Source organism: Marmota marmota, unplaced genomic scaffold (genome assembly GCF_001458135.2).
Source record: "Marmota marmota marmota unplaced genomic scaffold, marMar, whole genome shotgun sequence".
Classification (NCBI taxonomy): Eukaryota; Metazoa; Chordata; class Mammalia; order Rodentia; family Sciuridae; genus Marmota; species Marmota marmota.
Genome location: NW_026000026.1, coordinates 71,905,195 through 71,924,231, shown reverse-complemented (window position 1 = coordinate 71,924,231; position 19,037 = coordinate 71,905,195). Strand labels below are relative to the sequence as shown.

The following is a 19,037-nucleotide window of genomic DNA, read 5'->3' as shown; positions in this document are numbered from 1 at the left end:
CAAAAAAGCTGACTAAAACAGTGTATGTAATGAATCTTACTATTATGTATAATTATAATTTACTTATAATGTTTTTAAAGTATCAGAAATGAAAATCTAAGATGATTTCTACCACTTCAAGAAGTTTCTATACAAGTCATCAACAACTAGCAGATCTGCTAGCTTCTTTTGCCATCAAGCGGACATTCAAGCCTCCAACACAGCAGAGGGTACAAAATGTCTCTGTATCAAGGTTTTTCACTGTATGTATGTAACCCATTAGTGAGTCATGAAATCAATTCTGTGAGTCACAGTGAACATTTTTTAAACAAAATATAAAATCAGAAAAATAAATTAAAATGATTGTCTACCAATGAATCGGATAGCCCAGTGGAAAGAATAAATTCCTAGAAACACCCAACTTACCAAGATTGAATCATAAGGAAACAGAAAATCTTAAATTATACCTAATAAGGAGACTGTATCAGTAATCAAAAACTTTCCAACAAAGAAAAAACCAGGACCAAGATGGCTTCACGAGAGAATTCTACCAAGCAATTAAAGAAGAACTAATAGCCATCCTTTTCAAATGCTTTTAAAAAAATTGAAGGTTGGAACACTTTCAAATTCATCTGATAAAGTCAACATTATCCTGACAAAATAAAAGTCAGACAAGGACATTGCAAAAGTAATAGCCCTTAGGAAGACTGATGCAAAATCCTCAACAATGTTGGGGTACAGCTCAGTGTATTATTGCCACAGCACCACAAAACAAAGACAAACAAAATCAACAAAAAACTAGTAACTGAACTCATCAGCATATTTTTCTAAGGTTTGTATGCCATAATTAAGTTCTTTTAATCCTCAAATACAAGAATGATTCAATATGTAAAAATCAATTAATGTAATTCACCACATTAAGAGAACAAAAACCACCACATGATGATCTCAGGTGATGCAGAAAAAGCATATGGTAAAATTCCACACCCTTTTATGAAAAAAAAAAGAAACAAAAAACTAGGAATAGAAGAAAACTACCTCAACATAATAGAAGCCATATAAGAAAAACCAGCAAAAAAAATCATACTTAATGATTAAATACTGAGAAGCTTCTCTTCTATGATCAGGAATATGACAAAGATACCCACTTTCACCACATTTATTCAGCATAATACTGGAATTTCTAGCCATACAAATTAAGAAAATTTTAAAAATCTACAGTGTAAAGGAAGAAATAAAATTCTCTCTGTTCATAGATGATATGTATAAAACTCTAAAGATTCCTCCAAATATCTAATAAGTTAATTCAGTAAAGTAACAAAAATCAATTGCAGCTGGACGTGGTGTTGCACACCTGTAATCCCAGTGGTTCAGCAAGCTGAGACAGGAGGATTATGAGTTCAAAGTGATTCATAATCCTCCTGTCTCAGCAACTTTGTGAGGCCTTAAGCAACTCAGTGAGACCCTGTCTTAAATAAAATACAAAAAAAAAAATCAGTCGCATTTCTACACAATCCTGAAAAGGAAATTAAGGGTAAATTCCACTTACAATATAATAAAAAATTCTTAGACATAAACTTAACCAAGGAAACAGAAGACTCACACTGAAAACTACAAATCATTGTTAAAATAAAAAAGATTAAAAAAATGGGAGGGCTGGGGTTGTGGCTCAGTGGTACAGTGCTAGCCTAGCATGTGAGGCACTGGGTTTAATCCTCAGCACCACATAAAAAAATAAGTAAGCAAAATAAACATATTGGGTCCATCTACAACTTAAAATTTTTTAAATAAATAGGAAAACAGCTTAGTTTATTTATTGGAAAAATGAACATTATTAAGATATCAATATTACCCAAAGTGATATATAGCTTCAGTGCAATCCCTATCAAAATCCAATGTAATCGCAAGGCACAGTGGCCCATGCCTGTAATCCCAGCACCTCAGAAGGCTGAGGCAGGAGGATAAGTTCAAAGCCAGCTTCAGCAACTTAGTGAGGACCTATGTAATTTGGCAAGACTCCGTCTCTAAATAAAAAATTTAAAGAGGGCTGGGGAAGCTATCCTACTCCTAGGTTTATACTCAAAGGATTTAATCAGCATACTATAGTGACCCAGATACATCAATGTTTATAGTAGCTGAATTCACAATAGCTAAATTATGGAACCAACCTAGGTGACCTTCAACAGATGATTGGATAAAGAAAATGTGGTATATATACACAGTAGAATATTACTCCACCTTAAAGAGGAATGAAATTATGGAATTTGCTGGTAAATGGATGGAGTTGGAGAAAATTATTCTAAGTGAAAGAAGTCAATCCCAAAGAACGATTGTTTTATCTGATATGCAGATGCTAATTCACAATAAGGGGGGCAGGTGGCTAGGGATAAATAGATGTATTTTGGATTAGAAACAGGGAAGTGAAGAGAGGGCAGTGGGTATGGGGGTAGAATGGATAATAGAATGAATCAGACATTATGACCCTATGTGCATATATAATTACACAACCAGTGTAAATCCTACATCATGTACAACCAAAAGAATGAGAAGTTATACTCCATTTATGTATGACATGTCAAAATGCATTTGGATGTCATGTATAACTAATTAGAATAAAAATAAACTTTGAATTGAATAATCTATTTTCTTTATTCAAAAAAAAAAAAAAGGCTGGGGATTTGGCCTAATGGTTAAGCTTCCCTGGGTTCAATCCCTGGTGCCAAAAAAAAAAAATCAAATAGCATTTTTTGCAGAAATAGAAAAATCTATACCCTAAAACTCATATGGAATCATAAGAAACCCAGCATAGCCAAAACAAACTTGAAAAAGAACAACAAAATTGGAAGTCTCACACTTTCTGATTTCAAAACATATTACAAAGCTACAGTAATCAGAATAATGTGGCATGAAAACAGACATATTAGCCAATAGAATAAAATAGAGAGGCCAGAAATTTGTGTATGCAAAAAATGATCTTTAACAAGGATGCCAAGACCACTCAATGAGAAAAGTATAGCCTCTTCAACAAACGTTGTTGGAAAAAGAATGAAATTGGATCCTTAACACCATATACAAAAAATAATTCAAAATGAATTAAAGACCTAAGTATACAAAACTCCTAAAAGAAAATACAGAGGAAAAACTTAATGAAATTGGATTTGGTAATGATCTCTTAGATATGATGCCAAAAGAACAGGCAACAAATGCAAAATCAGAGAAATGGGACTACATCCAACTTAAAAACTTCTGTATCAAAGAACACACCAGAGTGGAAAGGCAACCTATACAATAAGAGAGAATATTTGCAAATCATATATCTGATAAGATGTTAATATCCAGGATACATAACAAACTCCTATAATTGATCAACAAAAAAATAATCCAATTAAAAATGGGCAAAGCCAGCAGTTTGAGAGACTAAGGCAGGAGGATTGCAGGTTCAAAGCCAGCCTAAGCAACTCAGTGAGACACTGTCTCTAAATAAAAATATAAAAATGGGCTGGGAATATGGTTCAGTGGTTAAGCCCCCCTGTATTCAATCCCTTGTACCAAAAAATAAATAGATAGGAAAGAAGGTAACCCAGGTATCCATTAACAGATGAGTGGATTAACATGAATGGATAAATAAAATGTATTATATACATACAATATTATATCATTTACTCATAAATTGAAAGGAAATTTCAGCACATTCTATAAGATGAATGAAACTTAAAACAATATGCTAAGCAAAATAAATCAACTACAAAAAGATACTGTATGATCACACTTATATAAGATACTTATAGTAGTTAAATTCATGGAGACAGAAAGAATTGTGGTTGCCAAGGGCTGGGGGGAAGGGAATGGAAAGTTATTGTTTTTTGGGTATAGAATTTTAGTTTTGCAAAATAAAAAGTTCTGGAGCTCTGTTGTATAACAATGTGACTATACTTAACATTACTAGACTGTGATTTTAAAATGGTTAGAAGGTAATTCTTGTTTTATATTGTTTGCAGTTCCGGGAATTGAATACAGGGCCTCATACATGTTAGTTTGTAAGCACTCTACCACTGAGTTATATCCACCTCCCATGAAGATGATAAATTTTACGTTATGGATTTTGCCACAGTTTTTAAAAATGATTTTAAAACTATGTCAAGAAAGAAAAAACTGTCAGGTGACATAGGAAACTAGAGAAATATAACAAATCAAATAAATGCAAAGCATGATTTTAATTGGTTCAAGAATCAAACATGTTTGTACTTACGTATACCTTCATGTATGTATACAAATGTCCAACCAAGTAACAAGATTTTGTTTTGTTTTTTTTAGTTGTAGTTGGACACAATATCTTTATTTTTTTATTTTTATGGGGTGCTGAGGATCAAACCCAGGGCCTCGCTCTACTGCTGAGCCACAACCCCAGCCCACAATACCTTTATTTTATGTATTTATTTATGTGGTGCTGAGGATCGAACCTAGCGCCTTGCACATGTTAGGCACGTATTCTACTGCTAAGCCACAACCCCAGCCTCAACAAGTTTTATTCTCCACTTTTTTTTTTGTTTGTTTGTTTGTTTTCGGAGGACACAACATCTTTATTTTATTTTTACGTGGTGTGGATGGAACCCAGCGCCCCATGCATGCCAGACCAGCGCGCTACTGCTTGAGCCACACGCCCAGCCCCTTATTCTCCACTTCTTGTGGGCACTTGTAGGCGCCACAGGAAAAATCTTTTGGGCCTCTCTCAAAAAAATAAAAATAAATAAAAACAAAAATCTATAGTAAAATTAATAAGAATAGCGCATTTTCTAAATATAATGGTCAATATTCACCAAAGGGTTATGAGAAAAAAAAATGAGATTACAAAAATAAATGTCAAATTGGCAGTGAGAGAGTAACTCACAAATTATTTGATTAATGACAAATGTGATCGTGAAAGGCCATACTCTGGAGTCAAACTGAAAGGCAATTTTTCCAAATAATGCAAACAGTAACTCAGAAAGGATGAATATAATTCAGAAACATATTTAGGGACATAAAGAAATGCACCCTTTTTTTCTTGGTTTTTGTTGTTTTTAAATGCTGGGGATTGAATCCAGGGCCTCAGGCAGCCCAGGCCCGGCAAGCCCTCTACAACTAAGCTACATTCCCAGCCCCAGGTATTTCATGATCGATAAGTAAACAGAGAACAAAAGGAAGAGAAAGAGTATCAGGAGAATTGCTACTAAAGGAAATCTATGTGACATTTTGTTCGTTCTGATTTTCACTTCGCTGTTTTATTCTTCTTGCCTTCGTGTTACTCCAATATTCTTCAAAATTCCATTTTGACTTATTTATGATGTTTTGGCATTGTCTTCCTTTAAATCCCTTTTTGTGGGGGAGGACAGGTAACAGAGGATTGAACTCAGGGGCACTCAACCTCTGGGCCACATCCCCAGCCCTATTTTGTGTTTTATTTAGAGACAGTGTCTCAATGAGGTTGATTAGCACCTCACTTTTGCTGAGGCTGGCTTTGAACCCATGATCCTACTGCCTCAACCTATCAAGCTACTGGGATTATAGGCATGCACCACCACACACAGTGTCCTTTAAATCCCTTTATCCTCTCCAACTTATATTGTAATCTTAACTATTTCCTCTAGCTACATTTAGAATCATTTTGAACAGTAAGTAATTTTTTCTTCAGCCATCAAACACAATATAGGAAACTCAACATAAGGAAAGCCTATTTTATTTATCCATATTCTTGTTAACTGTGTTTTTTTGTTTTGTTTTGTTTTTTTGTTTTTTGTTTTTTTACTTACTGGTGTTCCAAGATTTCTTGTTTTGTCAATTTCTTTGTTTAGTGAACATCCTTATGTCATTCTTTTAGGACAGATCTGCTGGCAGCAAATTCTCTGTTTTCTTTTACCTAAGAACCTCTTGATCCTCCTTCCCCCACTTCATTCTTGAAGAATATTTTGATGGCATAGGATCCTGGATTGCCAGTTCTCTTTCTTTAACACCTGAAAAATATTGTGTCACGTTCTTCCAGTACCCACAGTTTCTGGGGGAAACGAGTTTATTGATCTAATTTTTTTTTCTTTGTGTGTGTTGTCTTTTTGCTCTTACTGCTTTAAGGAATTTTTAATTGTCTTTAGTTTTCAGAAGTGTACTATGGATTTCTTTGAGTTTATCCTGTTTAAGGTTTGCTTGGTTTCTTGAATTTTTAGATTTAGTCTCTTGTCTAAGATGGGAAGTTTCAGCCATTGTTTCTATATTGTTTTCAGCTCTGCTCTTTCTCCTTTTAAAAAAAAATTGTGTGTTCTTTTTAAATATACATGACAGTGGAGTGTATTTTGACAATTTATACATGCATGGAGTATAATGTCCCATTCCTATAGTTACACAGGGTGTGGAGTTACACTGGTCATGTATTCATATATGAACATAGGAAAATTATGTCCAATTCATTCTACTGTCTTTCATATTTCTATCCCCACTCCCTTCCCTTCATTCTCCTTTATCTAATCCAATGATCTTCTATTCTTCCCTCCCCCGCCCCTTAGTGTGTTAGCATCAGTATATCAGAGAGAATATTCAACCTTTGGGTTGTTTTTGTTTTTGTTTTTAGAGGGATTGGCTTATTTCACTTAGCATGATCATCTCCAGTTCTATCCATTTACCGGCAAATGCCATAATTTCATTCTTCTTTATGGCTAATATTCCTGTGTGTGTGTGTGTGTGTGTGTATCAGATTTTTTTATCCATTCATCTGTTAAAGGGCACTTAGGTTGGTTCCATAGCTCAGCTATAGTGAATTGAGCTCCTATAGACATTGATGTGGCCTCATCACTGTAGTATGCTGATTTTACATTCTTTGGGTATAGACGGAGGAACCGGATAGCTGGATTAAATAATGGTTCCATTCCAAGTTTTCTGAGAAATCTCCATACTGTTTTCCATAGTGGTTGTACCAATTTGTAGTCCCACCAACAATGTATGAGTGTGTACCTTTTCTCCACATCCTCACCAACATGTATTGTTACTTGTATTCTTAATATTTGCCATTCTGACTGGAGTGAGATGAAATCTTGATGTAGTTTTAATTTTCATTTCTCTAATTGCTATCTCCTTTTCTTCTGATGAAATGAATAATAGGTATTTTATAGTCCCAACTATTCATAAGGTTCTGGTCATTTTTTTCCAGCAGTGCTGAAAGGCAAATGTACTTAAATACACCAAAGAACAAGAAAGGGTAAAAATAAATGAGTTAGGCTGGAGATTAAATCAATGGTAGAGTTCTTGCCTAGCAGATGTTTGCAGGTGTGAGGTCCTGGGTTCTATCAACAGCACTGAAAAAAAAAAAATAAAAAGAGTTATCACAGAAAAATTAAGTCCATAGAAAAGAGTTGTCACAGGACAAGAGAATACTTCAACATTTTAGAATAGCTACTGTCAAAAACAAAAACAAAAAGCACATTAAAAATAACAAGCTTTGGGCTGGGTTGTGGCTCAGCGGTAGAGCACTAACCTAGCATGTGCGAGGCCCTGGGTTTGATCCTCAGCACCACATAAAAATAAATAAATAAAATAAAGATATTGTGTCCAACTACAACTAAAAAATAATATTAAAAAAACAAATGTTACCAAGGATGTGGAGAAATTATAATCATTTTGTACTGTTTGTAGGAATATAAAATGATATAGCCATGATGAAAAAGCAGTATGATAGTTCCTTAAGTAATTAAAATTGAATTATCATATGACCCAGGAATTCCACTTCTAGGTATTGAACCAAAATAACTAAAAGTAGAAACTCAATTATCTATATAGCCATGTTCATAGCAGCACTATTCATAATAGCTAAAAGGTAGAAACAACCTAAATGTCCATCCACAGATAGTTAAAAACAAAATATAGTATCTGCAGACTTTGTGTATGGGTGTGTGGTAACTGGGGATTGAACCCAGGGCCCCATACATGGTAGGCCAGTGTTCTACCACTAAGCTGCATCCCCAGCAAACCACCCCCTACCCGCTTTTTTTTTTTTTTTTTAAAGATAAGGTCTTGCAAAGTTACTTAGGACCTAAGTTGCTGAGGCTAGCTTTGAAATTGTGATCCTTCTGCCTCAGTCTCTGGAGCCACTGGGATTCCAGGAATGTACCACCATATCTATTTATTTAACCCCCTCTAAAAAAAATAAAATTCAGCCAAGCAAGATGACAAAGGGTTTTGGGTTGTAGCTCAGGGGTAAAGTGCCACTGAGTTCTATTCCCCGAATTGAAAAGAAAAGAAAGGAAATTCTGACATACGCTACAACATGGATAAACTTGAGGATAATACACCGTGTGAAATAATCCAGTCACAAAAAGACAATCCCTGTACAGTGGTGTGTACCTGTAATCCCAGTGACTGAGCAGGCTGAGGCAGGAGGATTGAAAGTTTAAGGCCAGCCTGGGCAATTTAGCAACCCTGTCTCAAAACAAGCTGAAGATGGAGCTCAGTGGTACAGTACCCCAGAGTTCAATTCCCAGCACTACCAAAAAACCAAAATAACAACAATAACAAAAGAGACAAATACTGTATGATTCTACTTCTATGAGATATCTAGAGTAGTCAAATTTAAAGAGAGAAAATATAATGGTGGTTGCTAAGGAGTTGAGGGTTGGAGGGAGATGGGGAGTTACTATTTAGTAAGTATAGAGCTTCTATTTTGCAAGATGAAAAGAGTTCTGGATGTGGGGGAAAAAAAGGTCCATTCATACATTGCTGGTGGGACTGCAAATTGGTGCAGCCAATATGGAAAACAGTATGGAGATTCCTTGGAAATCTGGGAATGGAACCACCATTTGATCCAGCTATCCCTCTCCTCGGACTATACCAAAACACTTAAAAACAGCATACTACAGGGACACAGCCACATCAATGTTTATAGCAGCACAATTCACAATAGCTAAACTGTGGAGCCAACCTAGATGCCCTTCGATGGATGAATGGATAAAAAAATGTGGCATATATACACAATGGAATTTTACTCAGCAATAAAATAGAATAAAATCATGGCATTTGCAGGTAAATGGATGGCGTTGGAGAAGATAATGCTAAGTGAAGTTAGCCAATCCCAAAAAAACAAATGCCGAATGTTTTCTCTGATATAAGGAGGCTGACTCATAATGGGTTGGGGAGGAAGAACATGGGACGAACAGATGAATTCTAGATAAGGAAGAGGGGAGGGAGGGAAAAGGAGGAGGCAGGAGATTAGCAAGGATGGTGGAATGTGATGGACATCATTATCCAAAATACATGTACGAAGACACGAATTGGGTGTCAACCTACTTTATATACAAACAGAGATATGAAAAATTGTGGTATATATGTGTAATAAGAATTATAATGCAAAAAAAAACAAGTACATGTATAAAGACATGAATTGGTATGAACATACTTTATACAAAGATATGAAAAATTGTGCTCTATATGTAAAATAAGAATTGTAATACTTTCCATTGTTGTGTATTTTTTAAAAATAGAATAAAAAATAAAAATAAAGAACAAAAAAATTCTAAAAAAAGAAAATAATTCTGGAGATGGATGGTGGTGATGGTTGCATAACAAAGTGAACATACCTATACCACTGAACACTCGAAAATAGTGGTAAATTTTATCCTCTGTGTATGTTTACCATAACCAATTTTGGTGGATTAGGGTTACTAAAGATTAACCCAGAAATGCTTTACCACTAAGTCACATAACCCACCCTTTTTATTTATTTATTTACTTTTATTTTGAGACAGGGTCTCACTAAGTTGCTTAGGGCATCACTAAGTTGCTGAGCCTTGCCTCAAACTTGCAATCCTCCTGCTTCAGCCTAGTAGCTAGGATTACAGGCATATGCTGCTGCACCTGGCTCCCATAATCAAAAATATTTAAAGAAAAACAAAAAAAAAGTATTATTCAAGTTTTCCACATAAGAACGCCAGCCACCTGAATTTGAATCTTTGAAATTTCAGCCACATCTAAAAAGAAAACATTCACACACACAAAGTTAAGAAGAACAAATAAAATCATCTACATTGTAAGGAGCATCTACCATAGATATGTTAGGATATGCTGGGACTCACTAAGATGCTGGCTATAAGGAACAGCAGCCACAGGCATGCTTAGTCATGACTGGATGCAATTGGTAAGTACCATCATCTACAGACAGACAGAACAACGTTGGAGTGTAATAACAATGAGCACCAACTTGCAACTGTATATAAATGGCTTGTCCTGCCACATCAGAGAGCTTCACTCTGAGGACATCAGTGAGACTAGCCATCTTGCTGTCCCTCAGGTCAACTCCACCATTCCCTGACGTCCAACCATGGCTGGAGAGACCCACTGGACAATGACAACATCTACTCTTAGGCTAAGAGAAGTTGTGTGGCATCAGAGGTATTTTGGGGCTTGTGGTTGCCCTAGGATTGTGTGATTTGCTTGTGGTGTTTAATTGCTATAGTACTATGTGATTTGCTTGTAGTGTTTAATTAGTGTGCATTGAATGCTAATTGGGGTGCTCCAGCACACCCAACACTTTTTGCATTGTGTTTGATGACTGCTGTGATCTAATATACACTTGCATTTAAGGACAATCCACCTCTGAGTAACTATTAATAGTGCCGCTGGCAACATACATCTCACCATAACTTGAAGAAAAAACTATAAACCTCAATTTATATATATATACAGGTAAATATACCTCCCAAGTCAGCAGATCCAGTTACAGAGCCATGTTATAGAACAGAAGCCAAGATGGCATTGAAAAGACTAGAAAGAAGCAGGAGCCTGCAATGGTAGAAGACAAGTAAGACCACTACCAGAAAAAGACGGTTTAATATTAAGTGGAGCAATACTGACAGTACCTCTGAGACCCGGTGGATGCAAGGAACGGAGAAAGGCTTAAAAGTGCTTGAAACTAAAAATGGGAAGACACCACTTCTAAAGAAAAGAAGTGATGTGAAGGAGAAGAAAACTTTGGGCGCTGATGGTGACGTGAAAGAAAAAAACACCAAGAGAAAATTAAGAATCCCGCAGAAATTAAAAAAGAATCTCAAAATCTAAAGGCAGCCTGTGCTCGCTTCTCCACCTCCCCCAAAAAAGAGCCAGGTTACGACCGCGAGAGGGTGTATTCTGTTCTTCCAACACAAGAGGGCAGTCGTAAGTTAAGAAATCTGATAAAGCACCGAACTCCTGACTCATTTACCATTGTTGAAACGTAAATAAAACATTTCAAAATGCACAGAAAATGAAGAAAATTTAAAAAAGAAAATAGATATTAAAAAACTAACCATGGATTAGAAACAGAAACAAAACACCCTAAGCTAAATAACCTTAAATAGGTGCTTGGTGAGGTGAAAAAACTCCTGTGAATCCGAAAAGTAACGCATTGACAAAAAACAAAAAGAACAGAATTGGCCTAAAAACATGAGACATTAAGGGGAAAAAATTCAGATAGTGAGGAAGAATACGACTAAATTTATAAGATTCCAAAGGGTAAGATATTTTAATTTAAAAGTTGGTATTAAGGAAAAGACTTAAAATAGCTTAGAAAATAAAAAATCAAGAAAGCAGTATGAAAACGTGAGAATGTGGTGTGTACAGGCGCAAAGAAAATCCAACATGTATTACTGTTTCTGAAGAAGAAAATAAGAGAACAGATGTAATATTCAAAAGTGTAAGACAAGGAAACTTTCTGGCCATAAGGAACATTGAAAAGGTGTTCGATGAGCCTACGAAAATTGATCCGGATTGATCAACTCTGAGGTATATCTTAGAAAATCAACTAGATTTGAAAGAAAAAAATCCTATGGGTCGCAGGTAAAAAAGACATTTAGAAAGATGCAAGTGTAATGGCAATTATTTGAACAAAAACGCAGATATTAGTAACTACAAAATTACGAAAGTTAAGTCTTGGCACTTAACGGGCGAGGAAGGGGTGGCTTTTAAGCACTCCCTTACTTTCCCGCACTACAAGATGCTCCGGGCTCATCTCCATTTCTTGCCCCAGTATTAGAATCCACCGTTTCTCCAAAGAAGCCTTGATTCCTTCAATCACGGAAAGGTTGCTGAACTTCGCGGGAAACAGATCCTTCCAGAAGCTCCGGATAGAGAAGGGGTTTCAAAACTCACTCCAAAGTAGGTTACGGAGAAATGGAGGCAGAGGAGGCGTCTTAAACCCTCCTGGCTGGTTACTTGGGAAAATAAAAGTGGAGGTTGCAGCAAAAGGACTGGGGAGCGCCCGCGGGTCTCGAACCACAGAGGTGATTGTAAGCTTTCTGTCGAAGGAACCGCTGAGCTGGAGCCAGTCCGCAAGCCGGAATCTGACTTTATTTACCTGACTGTTGGGAAAGACGTGCGTCACAAAGAGTGAATCACGCTGGGAGCTCTCCGGGATGACTCGGCGTTCCACTGTCCAATCCGCTCCCAGCTCCAGAATGCTCCTCTCCCGACGCGCTGCAGCAAGGACTCAGAGGCTACCCTTCGGTGAACTCTTCCGCAGTAAAGTCCTACTACCGCCTTTCGGTCCCTTTGCCCCTCCAACAAATATACTGGGTCTCTCAATCAACTTTTACCACTCCGTGATAATCAACTCTTTCAAGGAAGTGAAAGCTTTATAAGGTGCAAACTGTAATTCAGTCCTTATCTTGGGACTTGCATGCTTAAACCAGAAAAACGCTACAGACCCTCATCCAGAAGTTATATACTTCTAGTATCATTTCCTCTATTACTGTTTTCTCTAAAATTATTTTAACCACAACAACACCTATTCTGGCCGGGCGCGGTGGCGACGCTTGTAATCCCAGCGGCTCCGGAGGCTGAGGCAGGAGGATCAAAGTTCAAGGCCAGCCTCAGCAAGGGCCAAGCTCTAAGCAACTTCAGTGAGACCCTGTCTCTAAATAATATACAAAATAGGTTTAGGGCTGGGATGTGGCTCAGTGGTTGAGTGCCTCTGAGTTCAATCTCTGGTACCGCCCCGCCTCCACACACACACACACCCAAAGAACACCTATTCCTTTACCTGCCCTGTAAACTGCTAACATTCCCCCGAAATTTCAAGTTTTCTCCAGTTGGCCACTGTTAAAATTTCACTGTGTATCTTCCCAGTCCTTTTCCTCAATCTGTATGCCTAACTAACTGTACACACAACAATTTTTTTGTTTTGCAGGGCTGAGGATCACAAATTTTTCCTTGACTGTAAGTCAAACTGAAAATCCAGTTTGTTGGGTATTCTTTTTGTTTACTTAATGTCTTGTGGAGGTTTCCTATCAGTACATATAAGACCTAATTCATATGTATTGTAATGCTTGCTTTATATTTAAGTTTAAATATACTAGTTTTAGATGCTTTGCTATCATAAAGCTGCAGTGAATATCCTTGTACATATATGTACACGTACACAGGTATATTGTTTGAATTTGTCGTGCTGGGGATCCAGCCAGGGTCTCCTGCACACTAGCATGACACAGATATGAAGATAGGTGCTTTTAAGTAGAAATGTTGGGAGAATCTGCTCATTTCAATTTTTGTAGGAGGTTATGGGAGAAATGCCAGAAGCCCAGAGGATGCCTGAAGCCACAATCACCTAAAGGCATAAAGATCTTTTGTTCCTCAATTTTTTTGTGGGTTTTTGTTGTTGTTGCATATACAGGGAAGGGCATTCTTGGTAAAGGAAACAAAACAAGACAAATTCACTCACACAAGTCTCACGCCCTCAGCTCCAAGATTAGCTCATTGAGGACAGAGATCAATTGATATCTTACTCCCTGCATCATCATCTCTGAGCATCTTAATGAGGCACAAAGCCTCTCCCTGTCCAGATTTGCAATTAACCTAATGATTAGGTGTCTGTCTGATGGTAACAGCTACCTCAAAGGCTGTGTTCAAAATCACCAAGGGAAGCCAGACACCTGTAATCCCAGCAGTTTGTGAGCCTATGGCAGAAGGATTGCAAGTTCAAGGCCAGCCTCAGCAATTTAGGGAGGCCCCAACAATTTAGGGAGACCCTGTGTCAAGATAAAAAATAAAAAGGACTGGAGATGTGGCTCAGTGGTTAAGTACTTCTGCTACCAAAAATCCAAAACCAAGATCAAGGAATTGCCTGTGAATGGTATGGAGCAGGTCAGGTCATCCAGGAGATTACTGCACAGTCACTTAAAATTCCTCCTGTGTTTGACCCGCTGGTGCCCACTTAGGGACTTTCAATTTCATTAGGTTCCTGCTAATTTCCAATTACCTAAGAGCCTTTTTTCCATAACTGTGCAAGGAAAGCTTATCTTCCCCCATCTACCAAACCAGGAAAACAATATCCTCCCCAGCATCCCTTGACTCTCAGGAAAAACACTCCAGCTCCCTTACTCTCCCATCCAGGTAGGATATTCTGAAACCAGTATTCTATGTTGGTCTGTGCCAAGTTCCACAACATAAGGCTCCAGCTATTCACACTGGTAGCCATCCAAGTAATCTAACCCTCCTGTCTCAATTCTCTATTCTCATACATGATCTAAATCAATGACTTGCATCAAATCCCTGCTTCAGATCTGCTTCTTGGAGAATCCAGACAGACATAAACCATGCACCTGGAAGTTGATATACATTAATTGATGGAACCTGCTTAGAAGTAGAGAAGTCTTTCAGAGAGTTAAAAGTCATGACATGGATCAGAGGAGACATACACAATGTCACTTCTTAAGAGAAAGGCTCCTGATCACAAGGCTATGATATGGCTAGATAAGGTTATTTACCACCACAATATGGAAACACAAAAAGATGGGGCAGTTCACTGGTGCAAATACAGAGCTGATGGGAAAGGGCTGTGGTCACTTAAGTGAAGGGCATCTTGTCCCATGGGTGATGCTTTCCTTCTGGAAAACAGATCCTTCAGGCCCTATCAACTTAATGCCCTTGGCCACTGAGATCACACCATCCATACCTCCTTAGAATGACTTGTTTAGATAGTGTTACCTAAGCACTTTCAAACAGCAATTTCACCAGAATGTATTCCAAGACATTTGGGATCTTGATATTTTGGCCCAGAGGATACCACCAGAAACTAAGATTGTTCACCTAAGCATTCACCAAATAAACACATCTAAGCCAGTTACAGGTACATTCCTCAACTAGAATGCAGTCACCGTGCATTTTATAGTTTTGAAAAATAAATTCCTCTTCCAGAGATTTCTGAATAATCTGAGATTATTCTTGGTTCCTAAATTTTCGTACTATCTCCTACCTCCCCTTTTCTAAGCCAGCACTTTGAGCCCCTCTGAACACCTATGACCTGACTAGGTCCCTTCAAGACTTAGTCAGGCATGGTAGCATATGCCTGTAATCCCTGCTACAGAGAGGTTGAGGTAGGAGTATCCCAAGACTAAGGGCAGCCTTTACAATTTAGCAGGATCCTATCTCAAAACAGCTCCAGAGTTCGAGTTCCAGTGTGGGGTAAAGGGACACCTCAAATCATTTACCAGCCAAGAGAGTTTAGAAAATCTGGAATTCACAATTGCTTTTTAGTGGAGTTGACCAGAAGATTCCACTGTGCTAGAGAATAAATCATTTGAAGCTAAGTTGAATTTCCAAAAATGGGTTTCCAAAAGAATGAATACTTAACCATAGAAAGAACTCCCCATCAATAATATATCCAGCCTGTCTTGAAAAGGATAGACTTTTACCCAAGGCCCTGGAATATACATGATCCTGGCAAGAGCAGCCACTGACCTACGCAGTATTGACTAACACTTATATAAAACTTTGAGCCCAACCTTGAGGTGGACAAATTGTTTCCAGTAGCCAGATTCAGTATCAGAATTAGGCAAAAGTCATGCCTGATAGCAAGGGCATTTTATACAAAAGCCCAGAGTATGATGCTTTGCAGGACCCACAGTGGTTCAGATATTTCATAAAATTGAGGAGCCAGAAAGAGCAGAAAAAGGTGGCAGCCTTAGCCTGAATAAATTCTCCTTTTTAGCGTACAATAGCAAATGTATTTTCAATGAGGTTTTTTGTTTTGCTTGCGTTATGGCTGTTTTTTACATCTGTATCACTAGATCTGGCAGTACCCGATTTAGATCAGATTTTTGTTTTGTTTTTAGACTGTGCTATTTAATTCTCAAGTTAGATCCTGGTAGGGAAGTCGTCTTCTCAGTGATTCTCAGTGGAGGTTAAGAGGAGGCAATTTGCCTACCTCCTGAAACAGACATTTTTAGTTGTCAAACTAGAGGTGCTGTTATGCCATCTAGTGGTTAGAGGCCAGGGATGTTTTTAAACATTCTATAATATTTAAAACAGCCCCTATACCAAAGACTTATCTAGCCCAAAATGTAAATAGTGCTAAGACTGAGTAACCTGGTGCCTAGCACAACTGCAGATAAGAAAAACTGTTAAGTTCAACCCTGACTTCTGTTCATGATCAGAGGAGGCTGAAATTATAGGAAGTTTTGTCTAGACTCCTCTGGACCCAGACCTTTCATCAGAGGAAAACAACTCATGCTGAAGGAACCTAAGTTAATATAAAAACACAGAGGTCAAATGAAGAGAGAGAAAAAAGGCTCTACAGTAAATCCTCAGTATGGGAAGGAAAAACATACACACAGGAAAAAATATGGAATGTTCCCACCAAATGTGAAACAGGCCCAGTCAATGCCATTTATTATACATGTTGAATAACCTCTGAGACCCAAGGGCTCCCACAGTGAGTTTGTTTGCTTGGTTGTATTTTTTGGTTTTTGGTTGGTTTGTGTGTTTTTTTTTTTTTTTTTCCATTTTCTTTTTTTGCATCAAACAGGTTCTTCCAAGAGCCTGCTCACAAGGAAGACAAAAACAAAGAAATCTTCAGTAAAATGAAACAAACTGGAGAAGGTAAAACAGTCCACATCTGAAGAACAATGTTAAAAAACTCAGCAGACAGAAACCACACCAAACACTCATCCCATTTAATTTCCTGTTACATGCGCTAAGGAAACCAAGAACATCAGGCCCCAGGGCAGCAATGCTCTGAGATTCTAGCTCAGGCTCCCCTCTTTGTGACAGATTCATGCACACAATCCACACATACCATTGACCCAGGCAGAAATACACATGCATGCACAGGAGGAGGCTAGAGAACCATAGGGCAGGATGGGAGGCAGGGCTGGTCAAAAATATGGCATCTGCTGGAAAATGGGGACCCAGAGAATCCTTCTGGTGCAAGCTGAACAAGTCAAAAATAAAACAAAGGCAGAACACAGGATAAAGGTAGGATGCTCAGACAAGAGGTTAGATAGATGAAGAGGGAAAGATGCAGAGGGAGTTTTGGGAAAGCAGTCTCAGAAGGGGAGGCCTTTCTTTATTGGGAACTCAGATGGGCAGAGGTCTTGTGACTCCAGTGATATACTGGAAGCTAAAGGAATTTGCCACAGCATTACCTCTGCATCCTGTGTCCTCTCCCACAGTAGAGGGAAGCCACAAACACCCACCCTTTAGCCCTGCCCACAGACACTCTTAAGGACTTTCCCCAGTACCCAAAAAGAAATGATCCCCCTAACACACACACAAAGTTAGGTCCAGCATAGGCCAAAGTTAGGCCAAGCATAGAAAGCCTCAGTAACTCTTCTTGGTGGAACCAAAGCCAGAGAAGCCCATCACAGCTGCCATCTCATCATCCTCTTCAAATGTCAAGTCTTCCTCGGCCCTCCTCTTCTTCTCCTTCTGTTTCTCTTTCTTATATGCTTTAGCCTTTTCCTCCTGGGGGGAAAGGTAGAAATAACTCAGAAGTTCAGACTCCTGAGCCAAATGTTGTCAAAAGAGATGGGAGGGGCCGGGGTTGTAGCTCAGTGGCAGAGTGCTTGCCTAGCATATGGGAGCACTGGTGTTGATCCTCAGCACCACATAAAAATAAATAAATAAAATAAAGGTATTGTATCTATCTACAATTAAAAAAAAATTATATATATTAAAAAAAGAAAGAAAGAAATGGGAGCCTCAAGATTCCTTTCTATCTTTAGAAGAAAGTAAAAAAATCTCAAGGGCAGAGTAAAAGCCACAGAACGATTATAAGGTATATAACAAATTAGAGTAATTTTTTTTTTAAACAAAGATTATAAGGGATAATCTGGAACTTCCAATCCTATATCCCAGTTCATCTCTAGTTCTCCCCCGCCGCCCCTTTCATTTCTAGTTCTTAACAGGGTTATAGGTACAAAACCATTTAACATTTTGGAACATGTAGCATATGCCAGGAAGTACTTCATAGTACTTTATGTATTATTATACTAAGATCACTAATATAGGGAACCTGAATCATGGGGAAGTTATATAACACACCCCAGTTTCTAAGTTTCCTCCACAGTCAGTAAGTGGAGGAAACAGAATTCTGACACTATCAACCTAGATCCACAGACTACTCAGAGACTAGGTACACTGAGCTAATCCATTTTTTTTTTTTAGTCTTATAGTTTTAAAAAAGAATATGGGGAGTCTATGTATGTGTGGGGTGCAGGAGGTAAATTGAAAATCTTTATACCTTCCTCTAAATTTTGCTGTGATCCTAAAATTGCTCTTAAAAAAAAAATAAGTCTTTTTAAAAAATTAAATAAAAAAATAATTAGCTGAAACAGTCTAGGAAAATGGCCCAAACAGTCCAGGAAAAAAGGTATATTTGGAGCCATTTCCTTTAGCTCATGAGCAGCTCGAAGAACGTTTTCCCCTAGTATACAGAAATTCAGGGACAAAACTAGGGAAGAGAAAGTATAGCATGAAGAAGGGAGCCAACCATGAGCAATAAAATAAAATTCAAAGCTAAAGAGGGGGAGGGATAAGAGTCTCACCTCTTCTCTGAGTTCTTTCATCCTTTCTTCAAAATCATAATCTTTCTGCTTCTCTTCCATCTTTTTCTTGTTGACTTCAAAACGTTTCTTCACCTGATCCAGGGTGGAACGTTCCACACGCATAGACATACCTAGATTTCGCTGATCTGGGTGGCATCAATAGGGAATAAATTAAGGTTATTACAAAGCCCCTCAAAAAGTCACGGAATTTTTTTTTTTAATGTTTCAAAAATAATAAAATAAGAAGAC

General features: G+C 37.8%; 1 protein-coding gene across 1 annotated transcript in view; it reads right to left on the bottom strand.

Moving 5' to 3' along the window:
- Positions 1-16,604: 16,604 nt before the first annotated feature.
- Positions 16,605-19,037, bottom strand: part of Zmat2 (zinc finger matrin-type 2) — a 15,689-nt gene continuing 13,256 nt past the window's right edge. The window contains exons 6-7 of the mRNA XM_015485041.2: positions 18,789-18,934; positions 16,605-17,706 (exon numbers count right to left, since the gene is read on the bottom strand). Coding sequence (XP_015340527.1) covers positions 17,563-17,706; positions 18,789-18,934 — 290 coding nt within the window. The 3' untranslated portion in view covers positions 16,605-17,562. The remainder of the gene's footprint in view (positions 17,707-18,788; positions 18,935-19,037) is intronic.